We start from the raw sequence: 22,599 nt of genomic DNA, 5'->3' as shown, positions 1-22,599 counted from the left end.
CGGTGATGTAATTCAAATTGAAAATTCAAATACGATTCTCAAAGTTAATAACAAAGAATGAACAAATAAAAACACATTATAAAAAAAATGGCGCTTCATGGTTAATAACTTTGTATGTATGTAACGTGTTTTAATTTATAAATAACAAATATGATAACGCTTGAAACATTAAAATTAATTTAACGATTATTATATTATAGTTTTATTTCGATTAAGATTTTTTTTATAGAATTTAAATGTCATTATAAAATTAAAAATGTACTATGTCATATTTATTTTAAGTGGAGCCGTAAAAATCGTTATAACTTTTAACGTTAACGGTACCGATACGGTTATTTCGTTGACGACATATCTTGACGACACGGGTTTCATTTCGTAGATTTCTTTTATTCAACTACATGATACAGTCGGACATAAAACCACTGACGTTGCATTTTAATGACTATATTAATTTACTCATTAAGTCTACTTTAAGTGCTCCGATATCGATAAAAGTGGTTAACAGCTTAGTAAGTGGTAGTTGGTAGCTGACTAATCATGGAAGATCCAACAAACTTCACTTTTGAATAACTACTATCAGGTCAAGATACGTGGAATGTTACATTTGGCACCGAAAGCATTATGCATCTAAACCTATTTTTTTACGTACTATTTACATATAGATACGCTGTGTGGTTACAGCATTAAATAATATAGCCACCTCCTCTCTTCCCATGGGTGTCGTAAGAGGCGACTGAGGGATAGAACTGGTCGACTAACACCTTGAACCATGAACTTAAAAAGCCGACCGATGGCGGGACAACCATCCAACAGCTGGCTTTGAAATACCCTGTGTATCCCGAAGACGGGCAGCAGCGTCTTCGGTGCGACAAAGCCAGCCCTGCGGTCACCAACCCACCTTGTCCAGCGTGGTGACTTATGGGCAAAACATTTTTTTGGCGCGAACTTATGGAGGCCTATGTCCAGCAGTGGACTGTATTAGGCTGAAATGATGATGATAATGATGATGATTAATGACATATAAATAGCTTCAAAGTACATTAATTACTACAGAATGATTGTGCAACTGAAGTTTGTCTATAAATTAAGGTTTTTAATGAAAACAAGCTGGAAATCCGAAACTGTGTTAGCATGGAATTTGTAAAGAGTAATGTCTGCCGGCTAGCTAATATTTGTATCGATATATTTGGACTATCACTTTTGCTAGCACCCGATATGGTAGCGAGCTAAATATTACACGTACCATAATTCCGTTCGATTAAAATTTGGAACGCGATTTATCTACCACCATATCTGTCAGACGATTGTGGTCGTTGAACAATGCGCTTGCCAAAAATCCGTGTTAAGCGTACATTATTGTATATATATGTCGTGACCAGATCGTAGAGTTAATCACACAACGATGTCGAACATACCATGAAATGGAGGGGTTATGCTGACCACATCATGATATTCCAGAGATGATTAGTGATTGTACCGTTAAAATAGTTACCTACGTTGTTCACCTGTACAGATTGATAGAGCATTCGGTGGATGGTGGTTTTGTTGCGGATGATAACAATAGACAATAATCCTACGAATATTATAAATGTGAAAGTTTGTAAGAATATTTGGACGTTTGTTATTCTCTCACATAAATAAACTACCGATCTGATTGTAATGAAACATGCTACGTATAGATAGCTGGTGATCCATAAACACCTAGGGCACTTTTTTTATCGTTTCATCACCACGAGATCGGATATGGAAGGAGGATCGGAGTGTAAAACTGCGAGGAGCTGACTATATATAAAAACAAATAAAAACCTTACCTTTTTGTTTTTCTATAATACACAAAAAAGTTTAGGAACATTAAATAACATTTAGTCTATATTGCCGTTTTGAATTGATTTCACGACGAAGTTTGAACTTCGTTAGTGCGGAACTTAGAATTAATCGATTCGTCTACATATTGATGTTAAATATTAAAGTCAAGTAAATACGCGTTATCAAAGATTACTCAAAAAGTAATAATCAGATCTCGATCAAATTTAAATAAATAAATAAACGTTTCCCATTCAACGGCCCCCAGTAGGATTTTCTCCTGTGTCGGGGGTCCAAAAACACACACAATACACATGCACAAACGCCCAGATCACGACAAACATCTATATGGCCAATACAAATATCTGTCGTGAGCGAGGATAGAACCCGCGATCGCCAGCGCAACAGTCAGTACTGTGACCGCTGCACCAACGCGTCGTCAAATGGAACTACATGACAAGCATCAGCATTCGATAAAAAAAAAATCATCGAAATCGGTCCACCCAGTCAAAAGTTCTGAGGTAACAATACATTAAAAAAAATACAAACGAATTGATAACCTCCTGTTTTTTTTTTTTTTGAAAGTCGGTTAAAAACCGTCTGAGCGACTAATGCGGAACCTGATGCAACGTGACTCGACCAGAAATTATTAATTAAGCGTACCAGACATTAAATTTAAATATTTTTTCTAATGTCTGTTTAAACTTTATTAATCGGTTCATTTCCTACAACAAAAAAAAAACTTATAAGTTCTCTTTGGTCTCTTTTGAAAATCGACCACCTTCCTTGTCTTACAACTATAACTAACTAACACTAGAGGGTAATATTAACCCATAAATGGATAACCCCTAAGAATACCCTCCACCGCGGGGTTATCACGAGGGCACAACTTACAAACCACGACTAACTTATCAGAGCCTGATAGTGAGAGACACAAAAGAACAGATGTTGTCTTATATTTAGTTTTTAGGTCTATACTGATATCATCACGGTTTCTAGGTCGATTTACGTTATTCCTTTTGTATTTTTTTTTTTTATTTGAAAGAGTATATCACTAAAGTAGCCTTATTTAATTGAGGATTTGATGAACTGAACTGAAAACAAAACTCCTTCCAAGGTGTTTGCTTGTTAGCAAAAAAAAAAAATACAATCAAGCTGAAAAGTTTATTTGTTTGTTTAAACGCGCCAATCTCGGGAACTACTGGTTCGAATTAAAAAATTATTTTTGTGTTTGGTAGACCATTTACCGAGGAAGGCCATGGCCTTTTTACATAAATAAACGCATGTGAAACCGCAGGACACAGCTAGTATTTCATAAAACGAATACAGGTATTGGGATATTTTATAGGTCGCTACATTTCGAAGTTTTAACAGAGTTCCATTACCATTTTTGATTTGTGGTTTGTACAAATACGTTCGAAAATAACTAGGCATTCATATAACGTTGCAATGCGATGTAAAATAACCGTACTCATGACTTATGTTATTAATTGGAAATAAAATAGGCTTTATTATCATTAATAACAGTTCGACTAGCCAGTTGGCGCAGTTTGTAGTGACCTTTTCTGCTCCGGCAGTTGTAGGTTCGATTCCACCCCGAGTCTAGGTGAAATATATATTTTTATTTATATATGTATTGTTTATATGTATGTCAACCAGTCGCCTGTTACAGCATGAGCATTAAGTTGCTTACTTTAGGAACAGACGACCGTGTGTGTGCGTTGTAGATATTTATTTATTTATTTATCTGATTACAAAAACTCGAGTCTGATTCGTAAAACACTTTTGATGACTGGGGACAAAGGATACCGAAAATTACCATAAGCCCCGAAGCATATCGCTAGTCAAACCACGATTCACAATTAGTACGTAACTTGGTCTTAAGCAACTAAGACATTTACTGCATACGTATGCCTATAATCTATATTATTTTTAAAAACATATTACATTTTTTAAAACACACTACTACCCAATATTACAATCAGCCTTGAATGTGTAAAAGGTCCTGCCATTATAGGGATCGATTTGTTTCAACCTTTATCGAAACAACCGGTTTTCAACGGAAAAAAAAATTAATGGGCATATCCTGGGGATACGAATTTAAATAAATCATTAATTATTATAATTTTACTTCTAATAATGACTTTCTTGGTGATTCCTCCAAGCATATTACATTCCGAATCGATGGTAGCTTCATTATTAAAGACTAATTTAATTTGTAAAATTATGATTCAAGTGTCACCATCGCCAACAAACAGGTCATACACTAAATTCTTCTCCTTTTTTTCGAAATGATTGTTACTGTTGGCCCTACTGGCCTTTACAGCGTCACCGGTGAGAGGGGCTGGGTACTATAGACACCGGCCGCGAACCTTCGTTCGAAGATGTGGGATGGCCCTTTTGGAGGGCAAGGGGGTGACGTTCGTCCTAAGGGTGTCTCCTAGCGAGATTGCACCTCCAGCTTAGAACGTCGTTGGAGTAGATTAAAAACTTCTCCGAAACACGTTGCATCTTATAGTATAAGTATTATTCTGATTGGTTCAGTAGTTTAGCAACCGAACCAAAAAAAACCGGCTCTCCATTTATTAGTATAGATTGTACGGTTCATTATACAACGGGGGTACCCTAAAAATCGCCTGTAAAAATGTAATAATTAAACAAATAATAATCTGTATAAGGTCATTCGTCGAGTGTCACGACTGCGGTGTTGTAATGTCGACTAAGAGGCGAGGTAAAACACACTAAACTAGTTTTCGGCGATCGCTCGCCTCGGATTTCGTAATACCATGGATACCTTCTTCCTAGCTTGGAGGTACGTGTTTCTTGTGGAATTATAAATGGTAAATTTTATCGATTCGGGCCGGGTAATCTCTGAAACTGGATACTAAAAATTCTTCTACTGGTATGTTGCTCGGTCTTTTCGAATTGGCTGTATTTTAAAACGCGGAGAGGTTCGCTTGGAACATATTTTATGTTAGTTTTATTCCATCGGTTAATAGTAAACTTTACTTACATGTATATAGTAGATACGTACACGTAACTTTTATCACTTTAAGCTTTTGCGATAAGATTCGATAATACTTGATATATGACTACTAGTTCCGGGGCTGCAGGTAAGAAATATCACAAACGACAAACTTGGTTTTATAAAGCTTGTTGTAATGGCTTTTAATCAAAATCAAAATCTACTTTATTCAAATATGCCCCATGAGCACTTTCGAATCGTCATTTTACAAATTACTGAAAACATTAAAAATTATTATTATTTTTGTAAAAGTAAAGCTACCACCGATTCGGAAAATAGATTCTGCAGAGAAGAATCAGCAAAAAACTCCGCAATTACTCTTTTGAAAATAATAAATAAATATAATATATAAACCGTGTTTTAGTACAAAATTAGTAGCATGTTGCATAAAATACAGAATCACTAAGTCCACAGATCTTTATCAACTATGTAATCCTGCACCTAATATTACGGTTTATCTCTTAATTTTTTTAGAATTTCAAACACCACACAATCTACCGACCACAGCTTTTAAATAACTTTAATCATAGGTACTATTTACTTATTAAAAAAAAATCTAAAAAAAAATTTTTTCAAGTTATTCATTCATTGTACATTGAATTTAAAGACAAGAAAACTAACAATGCATACACACCGATAATATATATATATATATATATATATATATATTTCATTATTGCATAGTTCAAGTTTGACTATTTATTTTGTTATAAATAGTTTCACGTATTAAGTACTTTCGCGATTTCATTTTCGCTGGTTACGCGTTAGACATTCCCCTCATTTATTATACATACATAAAAAGATGCCAACTTGAGGGTGTGCAACTAGCTAACCATAGTTCAGGATAATCTCACGAAGACTGAACACGCCACGGAAAAAATATTAGAAAACAACTCAAAGAAGACGTCCAATTAGATGGTAAGAGTACAAGAAATAATAGGAGAGCATGTAAAAATTTAAAGGTTATAATTATATTAAAAATATTTTTTTTGTGTAACCTTTAAAAGCAAAAAAAAATTAGTAAAATTAGAGGAATATGTACAAAGGCGATCTTATCGCTAAAAGAGCAATTTCTTCCAGACTACCTTTTAGGATAAAAAAATATTACCATAGAAAAAAAAAAACAAAAACCCCCAAATTCCAATGAAGCCAATGGCATTTTCCAGGGTAAGCGATGACTGCCCTAGAGCCCACCCTAGCTTCACCTATGCTTATTAATTGCCCCCACTTAATGCCTATCATTAGCCTCGTCCATTTGACATGTGTCAGGTACGCATTCTCATAGCCGTCGGTCTGACTGACGACTCGTTGTCATAATGTATACAACGAACATTCGCAATATTTCATGAATTTTTTTGTAACTATTATTAAATGGAACGAAATGAAAATATTTATTTCGCCTAAAGAATTATTACACACACTTGACGAACGTCAAAAGTCATTTTCATTTACAAAAAAGAAACTCAACAAAAATAAAAGAATGTTAAGGTAGCAAAAATATCAATTAATAAAATAATAAATTACATCTCACATTAGGTACATTACAAACTTAGGTAACGTTTGTACCTAGAGTCATCCAGAAACCTAACTTGGTCACAATATTTAACTAACATTAAATTCTAATGTCTCGGTAGACATTACCTTTATATCCTAGGCTTTAATAAATATTACAACAAGTAAAATAATGTCCCTAGTGTAGGTATAGGTATACATGTATTAAGCATATTATATAATTTTTAAACTGAAACTTTACTACTGTTTACTGACAATATGATATATTCATACTAGCTAACTCGGCAAACGTTGTCTTGCCGCTAAACGCTATTTAAAAATAGGGGTTGGTGGTAGAAGGGTGAAAATTTAGGGTTGTATGTATTTTTCAATGCCAAATGATAATAAAATAAATAATAAATAATTTATCTAAAAATTAAAAAAAAAAATTAGGGGTGGACTACCCTTAACATTTAGGGGGATGAAAAATAGATGTTTTTCGATTCTCAGACCTAGCCAATATGCACACAAAATTTCATGAGAATCGGTCAAGCCATTTCGGAGGAGTTCAACTAACACCGCGACACGAGAATTATATATATATATACATACATATGTAAAACTATTAAGTACCTACTATATTTGTAGTGGGCCATTTTGAGTACCCGATATTTTAATGATTCTTGATTTAGAATTCATCGACCACTAAATATTTCTACCCTCTTTTTTAAGGCTTCAATGAATGTATACCACAGATGTAAGTATATTATTTTTACGCGAGCGAAACCTCGAAGAGTCCACTAGTTTTATCATATGCAAATGTATGCAATAAGTAAGTATAATTAAGCGGGTGTGATCTAAGAGCTCGATCATGGCCATGATTAATTCATTATTGCTAGTATATCATTAGATTATATCTTTTACTATGTCTAAATATCGCTATCTGTTGAGACGCTATAAAATTTATTGTGAAAAAAAAATCATCGATAAACGCTTTAAATGCATGCTAAGTATTATAATAATCTGAAATAACGATTGAAAAATGTTAAAACAATTAGTTATTCAACACGAGAGTTGTCAAGTTATTATTTACGATTTGTAATCTATAGTACGTACAGCCTTATTATATAAAATATACGAACTACAAAGCAGTTTATTTGCATTTTAATAATATATTTATTAACTAGCTGTGCCCGCGACTTCGCCCGCGTGGAATTCAAAAAAATTGTTTAGTTCGCAGAGTTACAAAATAAATAATTTCTAAAATAAAAGTAGCCTAAGTTACTCCTTATTACATCAGCTATCTGCAAGTGAAAGTCCCGTCAAAATCGGTACAGCCGTGTCAGAGATTAGCCGGAACAAACAGACAGACAGATTTTGGTATATGTGCCGTGTATACATCCATACGCATTTAGTAAAAAGCGATTATTTTAATATTACAAACAGACACTAATTTTATTTATTTGTATAGATGAGAACGTATTATTTAAACAAGGATACGTCGACATTCCCGCTACAAAGCTGTGTGAAGTGTAGAAGTTTAGAACCATAAGCGCAAATGTAAGCCGAGACAGTGTAGCAGTCAGAAAAACAAAACAAAATTGTTTTATGTATAATATATTGAAACAATTTTAGCATTTCATTTTCTTAAAGGACTGAACTTTTGAAAATTAACAGTAATAAAAAGCGTTATACTATGTGAAGTTGCTACCTATTTGAAAAAATATGCAGTAATTCATTTCTATAACAATCATTCGCTTGTACTAAGTTTGTGCTAAATTATACCGATTTTTTATTTGTTTGTACTATTTGGGTTGTAATACTTGGGAGTCCAAACTGAACAGCAAATTACTGACGTAGTTTCTTACGGTAGAAGCTAAAAGAGCGTTATCTGTGTATCATGAGTGCATCAGAACAAGAAATAAGTTTGATTAATAATTTGAAAGACTAAACATCGATTAAAATATTTCTGAAATACCTGAAGAACAATTAGTACTAATGGTAGTGGTGGTAAACTAAAAGGAGTGGTAAAAATTAGATTTTTACCACGAACATTGTATTGAGCACAATGACCGAAATAATAGAAACATGACACGGCAATAGTAAGGAACATATGCATTCAATATAATTAAAAAACGGTACAATCCAGTATAAGCCATACACATATATAATTATAACGTATCGGTGCCTGTCATTGCTTAGAAATTAGGATTAACAAGAATAACAGAAACCAAAATATGTAATTATTTTAGAACTTATTGTACTTTTCTGTAACTTTGCTCCCGCAACACGCTAAATCCTCAAAAAAATTATAATCCTGTAGGCCATCTTGATACATAGTTTAGAATTTTAGATGATAGGTACTCAATAAACAACAAATAGCAACTGGGTAAATTCCACGCATACGAAGAAGTGGCTATAGGAACTAGGTAGTTCGTTATATAACAATATGCGTTCTGCGGTAAAATTTTGTTAAGAATTGTGTCACAGTGCGAAAAAAAATCCTCTATAGCTGCGTGTTGTGTAAAATTATACATGCACACACAACACTGAGCACGGCTACGTACAGGTCACACTCTGCAAACACACATGAAAATCAATTATACGAATGCCACTTGTGCATAGCATAAGATGTGTATGTATGTGGGCGGCTATGGGTATTGACAAATGACTCATATTATAATGTACAAGGTCACCACTCTACACGTGCCAAGTTAGTAGGGTGTCCGTGCGCTGCTGTGGCTTGGGGGCTGGTCATTTTATCCAGTATTGCAACTTTCGAGTTTTCAAAGCTAAATGTGGTACCCACTTTGAATATAACTATTTAACTTGAACTTTATAAAAAATTACAAAATTTATAATATTATACAAACCAATAACTTGTTTTATTTATTAAAAGAACACTGTATTTAAATTAGGACTAAAAAAAATTATTCTCATTTATATAAGGATATGTAAGGACAAAATACTACTTTTTCATAACTTATGGTCTTAGATAGTGAAAGTAGGAAAGTGTTTAAATATAGCATTTTTATCAGTTTTAGCGCTGAATAGGTTTTTGATATGACTGCACTCGACTATAGTGACAGCTTAAAAGTGCTTTGAGAGATAAAAATACATAAATAACAAGCAGTTATATAGTAAAAATTAATTTTTTACGAAATATTATTTTTAAATTATGAAAAAGATACTGCATTTGAAAACTTACTTAGGAAGGTTTTCGTGTTACTAAAACCACGCTACGTCCTAATTCTTAAAGGAGGCATTCGGAGCCACAAAATATGTAAAGCGGTCTGCAAAGCATCGAAAGTCGCGAAAGATGTTTGGTTAAGTTACGTTACTACAATAAATCCCCAGATAGTATCAATAATGTTGAAAATAAATAGACATTAAAATGTTAATTTTATTGTTATAAAATGTAAAATTAATAGATACCACCATCCAAAACTAAAACGTAATTAATAAACATACAAAAATTCACATTAGTGAGTCATTATCGGAATAGAAATGTGCAAAGCTGAATGAGAAATTAATTACATGACATACTAGCTTATATCCGTGTAATTGCTCGCTTCGTTTGCTATTAAGAAAACATGATTTTTATTAGACTTTAAAAAAGGGAGGTTCTCAATTCGACTGATTTTTTTTTCATGTATGACATCAGAACTTTTGACAGGGTGGACCGATTTCGACAAAAAAAATATTAATCGAAAGGTGGTGTGTGTCATTTGGTCCCATTTAAATTTATTTGAGATCTAACAACTACTTTTCGAGTTATATCTAATAATGCATTTTTACTTGACGCTTTTTTCGTCGACCTACGTTGTATTATACTACATAAGTTTTTACTGGATGTGTCGATTTTGATAATTCTTTTTTTTGTTAGAAAGGAGATATCCCTAGTTTGGTACCATGATAAGGAAACCATGATTTAATGATGGGATCCCAGAGAACTCTCGAAAATCCGCATAACTTTTTACTGGGTGTACCGATTTTGATAATTTTTAATTTAATCGAAATTTGATGTTTACCATGTGGTCACATTTAAATTTTATCAAAATCTGATAACTAATTTTTGAGTAATCTTTGATAACGCGTAGTTACTTGACTATTTTTTCGTCGATCTAAGTTGTATTACTTGTCGATGTAATTGAAGTCGTTTTTTTTTTTTTCGTTTGCGAGCAAAAACAATTATTGGTATATCGATTTTGAGGATTTCTTTTTTTAAATCAATACAGCTGCTGCTGGCCATGTGGTCCCGTTTAAATTAGATCAAGACCGACGAGTTCTTTTTAAGTTATATCTAATAATGCGTTTACTTGACTATTTTTTCGTCGACCTACGCTGTATTACTCGTCGAAATAATTGTAGTCGCTTTTTATTTTGAGCAAACTATATTATACTTTTATTAAGTAGATTAATGTTCTTTTAAAAAAAAAAGACTTAGCTAAATTGATTTAGCCATTGTGAAGATTAATCCAAACTTAAGTAAAATATGTTTTTAGTAAGAGATAGGAAAGAATTAATTAATTAAAATTAATAATATTAGATATTTTATTTATTCTCGATGTTATGATGTCATTTCTTTTTACTTTTTATTGGAATTAGTCCATTCTTATTTATATTCTCCTATTTATATCAGCAATAATTAGTGATAAATTTACTATAAGACGATCATTTTCCTTAAATCACAGAAAATACTTTCCAAATCAAAAAAAAAAAATCGAGGCTGATCAATCATCTATAACATTGACTATAAATTAATAAGTAATTAAATGGTAAACAATTAAGATTTAACGAGGCTATATTTCTTTATTTTTCTATGTACTTTATTTAATGAACATTTTTTCCTATATTAAGCAAAATGAGCAAAAATTATGATGGGGCGCATAGCTCTATCTACCCGCCAACTAAATGGATATCCAAGAAAATAAAAATAACTTCTTTAAATTGCATTTAGTTATTTCAAACAAGCTTTTACCCGCGGTTTCGCTCACATTGATTTTTTTAAATAAAAAGTATCCCATTACTTCTAATACCTCCAATACTATGTGTACAAAGTTACACGATGATCGGTTAATTAGATTTCGCGATGAAGCTTAACAAACAAACTTACATTCACATTTATAAAAGAAATACGTATAGTAATAATAAACATTTAGGAATATCATAACACTGAGTACGACGAAAGAAGAATATAATGTTTTGTTACGTCACTTCTCGTTGTTGCCAGCTAGTAAAACTACAATGTCATCCATAATGCAATTAAATTCGTAATACCTATGAAAGTACATTAGCTGAGCGAAATGTTACACTGTTACACTGTTTTCACGTCATAGCTAAGCTTTAGCGTCATAGCATAGATCAGATTTAATTATTTTTTACTACCACACAAAAAAAAACGACAGGTTAAAAGGTTTTTCCTTAAGTTTCTTTACTGTTCTTTCTGTCAGTAATACATACATTTTATTTTTCATTCAAAATTATTATCACAAACTATTTTACTCGTCTAAGTAAAGAACTTTCAAAGTTATCTTTTTCCCGTGGTGGCGATTTTTTTAATTGGTAACTGTACCGCGACAAAATTGGTTGAGAACTGGCATAGATTAACACCCCTTCCGGGGCGAGGTGGCGAATGCTAGCGCGACCCCATTTCGCCCCATCCAGGCGGACGACTGCTCACACGTGGTAGTTTTTTAGTCAGTAGGAGTCTGACATAACCCTCTGGCGCCCCCGCGCCGGAGAATATCCATGATGGATTTTCCCCACGTAAAAAAAAAAAAAAAGATTAACACCCCTTGCAGATTTAACATGGAACTTATTTGGTTCATGACACAGATAGCACTGAAGCTTCACATGATTTAATCTATGCAACATTCGTACGTTCACACCAAAAAAAACTTGACTAGGTACCTAGATTTCACCAAGCCAATTATTTAGGCCTACCACTTACGATTAAATGTATTAATTAGTCATACTCCTAAAGAAAATTTAGCAACGATGATTGAAATAATAGTTTTATCGATGTGTGGTCAAACAACTAATCTTTAAAAATTAAATAAGACGCGAAAGCACGTGACTAGTGGCGAAGCTACTTAATCAGCAAACTTAGCAGCAAATAATCAGTGTTATGGTAAGATCATTATCTTGTTAATAAATAAAAATAAAAAAAAAACAGAGAGGCAGCAAGGTATCGCTGAAAGCTTTGAAAGTTTTAAAAGAGTTGATAATAAACAAATATCTTTGTATCTACATATCAGAAATAGCTATTACAATAAAATTTAATCAAGTCTAATTATTAAAAAAAAAATACTAAGAATCGTAGGTATAAATCATAAATGTCAAACGACCTGCGCAGTATTTTAGAATTACGTCTAGTAAAGTAGGTAAAGTGTAGATGGTGTAACGATTAAATAACAAAAGTGACAATTCGATTATATCTTTTTATATGTAGACTAAACAAAAAGACATCGACATATATACAGACTAATAAAGCATGTATCCGGCTGATGGTCGGCATATACACATATGAAAGTTATTTAAATAAAAAACAGAAGTCTTTTTAAATAAAGTAGATGAATTTTACTTTTAGTTTTTTATCTGTCTCTACTTTTGTCTATCCCTTTGCTTGGACTGCTTTTCAGTTTTGTTACCTTGCAGTTTCATTTTAATCTAAGAATGGTTTCAACTTGAAACTCTACCTAAAGTGTTATTGCTGTTCCATAATCATTGTAGTGTAATCGTAAGTGGTTTTGTTCACACACATATGAATAATAAACAATACGGACGAAGTCACGGTTATTAGTTAGTTTTTGTTAAAAAAAAATACGTATGTCAGTATAGCAATAACTTGGGTCATTAGCTATATACTCTGAAAATCAATGATTACCCAGGAGACATAAAAAAATAATTTTATATCTGGCCACTCAAAGGGGTTAACGCAAAATAATACGCAGGCGAATATTTATAGAATAATCTGTATACCTACACTAATTAGAACTACTATAGAAATAAACTTGACGTTTGACGCCGCGTTGGTGCAACGGTCACAGCTATGGATTGTGCTTGTTGCGCTGGCGGTTGCGGGTTCGATCCCCGCACGTGACAAACATTTGTATTGGCCATACAGGTGTTTGCCGTGATCTGGGTGTTTGTGCAGTCCTTGTGAGACTCCCCACCGTGCCTCGGAGAGCACGTTAAGCCGTCGGTCCCGGTTGTTATCATGTACACCTGATAGCGATCGTTACTCATAGTAGAGAATATATCGACCAACCCGAAGTGGAGCAGCGTGGTGGATTAAGCTCTGATCCTTCTCCTACTTGGGTAAGAGGCCTATGCCCAGTAGTGGGGTATTACAGGCTGAAGCGATAGAAATAAACTTATTACGATACATGAGGATTGGCCATTACTAATAGTCAATGCAATTTCCAAAAATAAACTTATGCAAATTAATTACTTGGCAATTAATTAGCACGAATACAACCTAACAAATTCCTACATTACTTTCAAAAAATGTTGTTGATTTGCCATAACTTTCTTGATAATGCTTCAGCTGTGCAAAAGACATTCGTTTGAAGAAAGTTTTTCGAGGTATAGGCTAACTGCGAAATAAGAAAATAATTTCATTACAGTTAGAAGACGGAAAAATAGTTCATTACTGAAACAGATCTTCGCTCGGTTTCATGTCTTAAAAGATTTGCATTCCTCTAAGCAACCATATTAACTTCTGGGCAGTCATATATCGTCTGATCTCAATTTCAGGAAGTGCACCGAAGCTAAGGCGAAACAGCTGCCAAAAACTCGAGATTCTTAAAAAGTATATCGTTATTTTACCGCGATTAGCTGCTAACAATGTATCGGACACAGACTCATAATACTCTGGAGTAGTTCTGTGATCTGAAATACTACCGTCATGGTAATGAATTCATCAAATATCAGCTTGATGCATTAGACTTGGTTCATCATCGCATCCGTCGAATTATCAGCAAGAAATTGTTGTCATCGACAAAATTGTTTAGCTTAAGACACCTACAGGATACCTTCTTTGGATATACTTTTGAAAACATTCAAAAGTTTCGTAAATTTGAACGGCTCCCAATCTATACAGGGAAAACTTTTCTTATCTATGTGCCCAATACGAACCACTGAGGTAATAAACTGCGTGTAAACATTCATTTTTAGACACGTTTCTGAAGCAGTCTCCTCCCTTGAGAAACGAGTAAATTGTGTAGGCATTTTTTCGAGCTAGGACACTAACCACAACCTATATGCATTACGAAACAATCTTCAAACTGAAGTCAGACTTATTCGCCGTAAAGAAGCTCATAAGATAATAATTTTTTAATATCCGAAAAAATTATGATACAAAAAAGTGAGACTTCTAGATTTATTTTGTGATTTGCCTGAATTGAATTTATGAGAAATTATAAATCTAGTGAAGTCTTGACAAAAAAATATGCTGTTAAAAGGAAAATAAAACGATTGAAAGGAATCACGTATTTCAAATAATCGGCAATTCGTAACGGTGCTAATAAAAACGCAATCATATCTAGAAAGATAAAACATTTCAAATCATTAATTTTGCTACGAGTGCACACGGGTTATTGAACCACACGACTGATAAAACTGTCAATGCATTTTGTAATAAAACATCCATTGCAGCCTAGATTTTTAGGGACAAAAAATTAATTGCTTTTTTATATAATAAAAGAAAAAAAATAAGACGTATAACGTTTTTAAATTTATTTATGCAAATTGGGTTTCTTATCTTATGGATTTGCTTTGCATTGTTATTAACTAAGTGTGCCCGCGACTTCGTCCATGTGGAAATTTAACAAAATAATTGTTGTTTAATCCGCAGTTAATTAAAAAAAATGAGCCTAAGTTACTCCTTATTACATCAGCTATCTGCCAGTGAAAATCCTGTCAAAATCAGTCCAGCCGTTTCAGAGATTAGCCGGAACAAACAGACAGAGACAAAAATTATATAAAATTTTATTTTGGCATATGTACTGTGTACATACATATGAATTTAGTAAAAAGCGGTTATTCTAATATTACAAACAGATACTCCAATTTTATTTATTTGTATAGATAGCAGTATAATCTAACTCACTTCTAACTTCTCAGGATTCAAAGGTTGCTAGTAAAATCAGTACCCAGACCCAGGTGTCCAAAGAAACACCAATTTGTAATAATGGCTGTTATAACCACAAATTAAAATTTTAAAATTAGGAATACTTATTTATGTCTTAAAAGAACATTCGAATTTGTTTTCTAATCTTATGTTATAAAATTTATCAGAACGCTTCAGCCTGTAATATCCCACGACTGGGCATAGGCCTCTTCCCCAAGTAGGAGAAGGATCAGAGCTTAAGCCACCACGCTGCTCCACTTCGGGTTGGTGGATATATTCTCTACTATGAGTAACGATCGCTATCAGGTGTACATGATAACAACCGGGACCGACGGCTTAACGTGCTCTCCGAGGCACGGTGGGGAGTCTCACAAGGACTGCACAAACACCCAGACCACGTCAAACACCTGTATGGCCAATACAAATGTTTGTCATGGGCGGGGATCGAACCCGCAATTGCTAGCGCAACAGGTACAATCCATTTATCAGAATAAATTTCTTTAAATCTAGTGTTTCTATGCATAGTTCCTATCATGCAGAGGCCTGAATTGCACTAAGTTAGTTTTTACCAACCTAAACATTGGGCTCCCACAGGGATCGGCGCTGGGTCCGATCCTGTGGGACATCGAGTACGACTGAGTCCTTCGAGGCCATCTCCTCCCCGGGATGGGTATCATCTGCTACGCAGATGACACCCTCGTTTACTCCCGGGGACAAGACTGCAAGGAGGCGGCGCGGCTGGCTGAGGTCGGACTCGACCTCGTGATCAGTCGCATAATGAGTTTGGGGCTTTGTGTCAGAATTGACAAGACCGAAGCCCTCCTCTTCCGCGGGACGGACGCAAGGAACCCCTACCGGGAGCTACCCTGCAGATCGGAAAGGGGTGGGTCAGAATGAGCTCCAAAATCAAATATCTGGGGCTCATCCTTGACGGAGGTTGAACGTTCGGCCCACACTTCGCAATGTTGGGACCGAAGGTCATGAAGGTGGCGAATGCACTGGGCAGACTCCTCTCGAATCTTGGAGAACCCAGCGTCACCTGCAGGCAGCTATATTCCGGAGTCTGCCGGAGTATGGCGACGTACGGTGCCGGTTTGGGGGATCGCCTCACTGCGAGGAATAAGCCGCACTACGATCTGCGCAGAGGATCATCGCAGCAAGGGCGATCCGGGGGTACCGCACGGTATAGTGGGCTGCAACTGCTGCTCTAGCCGGCGACTCCCCGTGGGAGCTCGTGGCGAAGGTCCTTGCCGAGACCTATTCATATGTCTCGGGTAGGAGGGCTCTCGGTGAGAACCCTACGTTGGACGGGATCCTACGGGTGCGCCGGGTGGGGGATAGAAGCACTAATACGGAGGTGAGGGGAGAAGCTGGCGGAGCAGTCGTTTGGCACACGTGTAACGGCTGCCTTGGGTCCAGTCCTAGAGCAGTGGATACGCCGTAAGCGCAAGCACCTCACTTTCCGTCTGACGCAGGTTCTCACTGGGCACGGCTGCTTTGGTGACTACTTGTGGCGGACAGCTCAAAGGGAGCCGACGACTGGATGTCACGATTCTGGCGCGGCGTTAGTACGAGAACAGTATTAATGAAAAATGTTGCAAAGATAAGTTTGTTCCTTTTGATAGCTTAAAACAAGGTAATATCATAGAGGATGATATGGATAAAATTTCAATGTGAATAAAGTTGTGCTCAACAGCGAATGTAATTTTTAAGTTTAGTTTGTTTTATAGTGGAAGAATTACTGGAAATAGTTCATTAGTTAAATAGTTTGTTACTGACAGTTATATAAGAATTTCTTTTATCATATTACTAGGTTTATCCTAGTCTAGAAAATTTCTAAATAACAAGTTCAGTATATTTAAAACAATACGTATATAAATGATTCTTGAAAGAATAACAAATATGTATCTATCTATTTATCCACACATACTTTCGCATTCCTAATGTTTATTCAGATTGCTAATAAATTTCTTTGATACATTCAAGCGATAAAGGTGACTTTTTAATAAATACTAGATGTAGGCTGCGGTTTCACCTGCTTATTTCACCCATTTAAATTTTGATTATGTCGCCTCTTACGACACCCACGGGTCCGAGGGAGGACCGTCTCTCCATGAGGACTGTCTCTATATTGTAAGCCGGGTTCGCAACCGTAATCGGCTCAATACGATTGTAAATTAATGAAACATGGTAGATCGTGAATTAGTATTAAGATATTATTAGTCATATTGTCGAATTATAAAATCATTTAACTCTAACACATTAAATCGAAATTTACATTCCTATTAAATATTATGTACTTCATATCCCAGCTCTGATATCCATCTGACAGAGAAGTTAATATAAGACTTTAGCGTTTAAATTGATTCAACATTATGATTTTTCTAATAAACTCTTTTCTTCAAAGATAATTTTAGACTTCATATGATTTTATTCAGTGTCGTATAGATGTCATCAGACCATAAGTCTTAATAAATTGCGTATTCTGATTTTATATTTATTATATGAAATAATTAATATAAGATTAAACACGTGATTTGTTTTATTAGTATTATTACTACAAAAAGAAATATGTTTTTTAGAAAATCACATTTCAGTTTTACTTTCTCACTTTTTGCGTTAAATTATTATACTTAATTACTTAATACAAAATTTGTTGATTTAGCTAATGTACATTACTGTTATCTGTGGTGACTCGTTTAGACTCATCTCGTCAGGTTAATGTGATAAAATTAATTTTTGATATTACAGCAATGGTGAGACCGTTATAACCCTTAAGGATATGTAATATATTTTATATAGCTTTGTAACTGAAAAAGTTTGGAAAATCCAAATTACTTTATTGCTACTTAAAACAAAATTTTTAGTTCTAGAATTTTTTTTTTCTGAATAAAAAATGTTTTTTTTTTTTACTACAATAACATGCAAGCATTATGAACGGAGTTAAGTTTTTTCCTAATTATTATTTTTAGTTATATAGGTATATATAGATATATACAATGAACAAAATGTTCATTTGTATTTTTTATAATATTAATTATGACAAAGTTCTACAAAAAAAACTTAAAAAATTTTGCATAGTAACTTTGTCTACCTTAACTGTGTAATTTAAATAATGTAAAATCCGAAATTGGCTTTTGTTTGGATACTCTGTATTGGTTTAAGAAACATAAAATGTAGCTGTGGACAGAATAAAAATACAACAATTGTCCACCCAGAAAAGAAAGGTAGTGCACATGTATTGAAAACGAACTTTATTTATATAGGTATAGGTAGATAGATATACAAACGATAAGTGGATTTTAGTGTCTTGCTAATTATAATTAAACTACATTGAATTAGACTGTGATTTTCGAAATAAATTAGTTTTGGATAATACTGAAGCGTATAAAAAAATGCGGCTTGATCAGTTGAGTTTTTCGGCAGTTATCGTGACCAGAAAAAAATGAGTTCAGGCCATTTTTGCTGTGGGATGTTACAGGCTGAATGTGAAGGAAAAATTATTTAATTATTCCTAAAAGTCTTAAAATAATGATCAATTTTTGTTACATTTTTCATAATAGAGAACTGCCTATTGTTCATAGTAACAGAAAAGTAATCCTAAACATCATCAAAACATAAATGAAAGTACATTTATATAGTTCTGTAGCTTAGCAATTTAAAAAATAGTTGAAACTAGTAAGTTTTAAATACTGGCCACAACCATTCAAATATTATTTTCTACAAGAAATTCTAAGTGATATTGGTGATACCACTGTTTTTATACCACTGTTTAATATAAATAATATAACACTGATGAAGTGGTATATTATTTATATTAAATATATTCATTGAAATTAATAAAAAATAACTTCAATTATACCCCAAATATGAATTTAGCCACCCCCTCTCTTCCCGTGGGTGTCGTAAGAGGCGACTAAGGGATAACAAGGTTCCACAACCACCTTGGAACTTAAGAAGCCGACCGATGGCGGGATAACCATCCAACTGCTGGCTTTGAAATACACAGGCCGAAGACGGGCAGCAGCGTCTTCGGTGCGACAAAGCCAGTACTGCGGTCACCAACCCGCCTGCCCAGCGTGGTGACTATGGGCAAAACACATGAGTTCACGTTATTTTTGGCGTAAACTTGTGGAGGCCTATGTCCAGCAGTGGACTGTATAGGCTGTAATGATGGGCTTTAAAATTAAACTGTTTTAATCAAATTTTCTTTTGACTAATCTAGTACTCTTCAACATTAAATTGATTTATAGGATTAAATTTATTGGCATCTCAAAACACACAAAAGATGAGTTGAACTAACAACCCTTTCCATTTTTTAAAAGTCAGTTAATAAAAACTCTGGCAAGGTACTTCTGCATAGCTGTCTAATACTATTTTCTTAGCCCTTAAAAAACGTCGATAAAATGAAATATTAATACTAACTGCCACGTACAACTAAAGAACCGCATATGGAAGCTAATTATTTTTCTGGAAAAATACCTATTTTTTTTTTATTATTTTAAATTATAGCCGTGCTAACATGCTCACGAAAGGTATCATGCCAACGAGTCTAATATAGTCTGTATTAAAAAAAATATACTGGTAAAGATGTCTTCACATATTTCAACATATTATAAAGAGGATATACGAGGAGATGTACCTCTGCCAGGTAAAATATACGAATTTGTCAGTATCCAGGTGACGTTTCTTGGCTTTACAAAAAAACCTGGTAAATTACCTAAAGTGATGAAACTACTCATTAGAAAGTTTTAAAATCCCAACAGAATATTCGATTGCATTCGCATATTATTATCATGTCTAATTTCTGACAGTAAAACCTACGCTGCGTGATAGTATGCTACAAAACAATTATTGACTAGGTTAATTAACATACATATATAAAAATCATGACAATCTAAGTTGCACTCAGCAAGAAAGATGCCTGCATCGTTCGCAAAAGTCTGCATCACATTATGCAGTTTGTATTGTTGTGGGCTCGGTTTTCCACATTTAGACACAAATGTGGTCCGTTATGCGTGAAAAGAGGTCTGGCAAATTCAGCCAGCCCAGCTCCTTCCAGAAGCTCAGAAGCCTCCTCGGGCGTTTACAGGCTTCTCGGAGCGTCTACGTCATTATGCAGTTTATCCTTAGACAATTTATGAATCTATAAATTAAAAATTTGTGTTAATAAGATATGTAGAGAAAATACCATTTCCATTTCTAAACAATGTACTCAAAAATTAAAGTAACTTATTATAAACATGTCATATTATATATTGAATAATTATTTTTCAAAAAAAAAAAGCCAAATTAATACATATTATGTTATGCTAATTTGATATTGAACTCGTTTTTTAAATATTTTCATGTTTAGAGTCAAATTAGATTCTTTATAAGACATGCACAAAAAATACCTTATTGTACGCTGTGATTTCATAGCAAAAAAAAAAAGCTTTATCCACACATTATCTTATTAATAATATAATAAAAAAAAATAATTGTTTCATGTAATACCTATTAGAAATCCTCATTTTTTACATTAAATCCATTGTGGAATTTAATATGGTAGCAAGTCCCTCTTAAATTATGGGGTGCGCCTCCCACGGAGTTAAATTAAAAATGCAGTTTGAGAAATAATAAATTTTATACTGTCCTAGGAATATATAAACATATCAGTCAAATTTTTTTAACCACATACGACAAGAAAAAAACATGTAAGGTGCTCAGGAGAAAGTAACACAAAAAACTTTAAAAGTGAATATGTTTAGTGACATTGATCGGCCCCAAGGCCTATATGAAATTTACACAGAGTACTTAATGATGCTTATCTATAGGTTTCCACAAAGATAATCTGATAACAGTTATTGCATGGTCCTGTTATAAATATATAGGTTATGAGTTGTTGCTATGCAAGATATCACTCTATAGATGTGTATGTATAGCTGTTGAGCTTTACATCTGTAGTGGTGATACTTTTTTGTGTCTCTACACTGTAGTTTCTACATAATGATATTCAAATGCCATTTTCGGCACTGTCGTAACCTTAATTCGACGCTCAGTTCGCTTTCTTGTATGTTAACAAGTGTGTATTGAGATGCAAATTGATTATTTTGATACTATTTACGCGTTATAACCTCTAATACGTAAAATTGTTGATATACGTGTGATATAGGTTATACATGTAATAATCTCGCACTAATAAAATGATATACGAACGGCTATAGAAAAAGAATGTGCTGCGATTCCCCATTTTTACAGGAACACAGCAGCTCCACTTACCTAGCTTAAGAACTGATTACCACAAACCTTATCACACACTGACAAAAAGGATACATGCTAAGTCCAAATTGAAGCCGTCCTTTACGTATCGTTTTCGGCGCCTGCTCACCATACCCTTGATAGGGTTGGTCATCTTGATGTTGGAGATTGAGTTTGCCATGGCTGGCAGGTGGACGCGCCGCGGTAGCAACTCCGCCGCCGCGCCTTTAGCGGGCCCGCCCGCTCCCGGCACCCAGCGCTTCTCGGGTGCCTTTCGCTCGCGGCGCCGGCAGCTCACGCAAAGACCCATAAAACCTCCGGCGCTCGCATGAGGCCGGCGGAGCGCGGGCGGACGCCGCGACCGCCCGATCAGATCGCGCCCGCCATGCCTCCCTTCGCAGCCTAGTCCTCGCCGTGCCCGTCCACTCTCCGCACTCTCCGCACACTCCACACACTCCGCAATGCACCGAGGCCACCCGAACGCACCAGTCACACATATAGCATACTCCACGCCCGCCACCGATGCACGCACTGTCGCTACGCGAGCGATGCTACGATTTATCTCGCACGAATGGCGTCCATCCTTGCGTTCGCACTAAATCCTAGAACACGACCGACAAGAAACAGTTGCACAAGAAAGAAAGATGGTTATGAATTGATGGCCGAAAGTCTAAACGCCGTCCCGTTCGCACTTTAAACGTGCGTACTTATCAGACAGAGATAAAACACAACCTTAATTTCTAGTAGTGACTAGCTAGCTCCCTTTGTTCACTGAAGTTTCCAATTTCATTCGTAAGGTGTCGCTTCGAAAGGAATGCTTAGCGCCACTATTCAAATTAGGCAAACAATTATTCAATATTTAATTGCTACTTATAAACTGCATTTCTACAAAAATACTAAAGCA

The 22,599-nt window shown here is 34.7% G+C and overlaps 1 protein-coding gene across 1 annotated transcript in view; it reads right to left on the bottom strand.

Annotated features, from left to right (window-relative positions):
• LOC123660478 (phosphatidylinositol 3,4,5-trisphosphate 3-phosphatase and dual-specificity protein phosphatase PTEN) overlaps positions 1–22,152 on the bottom strand; it is a 73,286-nt gene extending 51,134 nt beyond the window's left edge. Inside the window, exon 1 of the mRNA XM_045595548.1 lies at positions 21,771–22,152. Coding sequence (XP_045451504.1) covers positions 21,771–22,005 — 235 coding nt within the window. The 5' untranslated portion in view covers positions 22,006–22,152. The remainder of the gene's footprint in view (positions 1–21,770) is intronic.
• Positions 22,153–22,599: the final 447 nt, after the last annotated feature.

This window comes from Melitaea cinxia, chromosome 15 (genome assembly GCF_905220565.1).
Source record: "Melitaea cinxia chromosome 15, ilMelCinx1.1, whole genome shotgun sequence".
NCBI classification, from domain to species: Eukaryota; Metazoa; Arthropoda; class Insecta; order Lepidoptera; family Nymphalidae; genus Melitaea; species Melitaea cinxia.
This window is presented reverse-complemented; position numbering and strand designations above follow the sequence as displayed.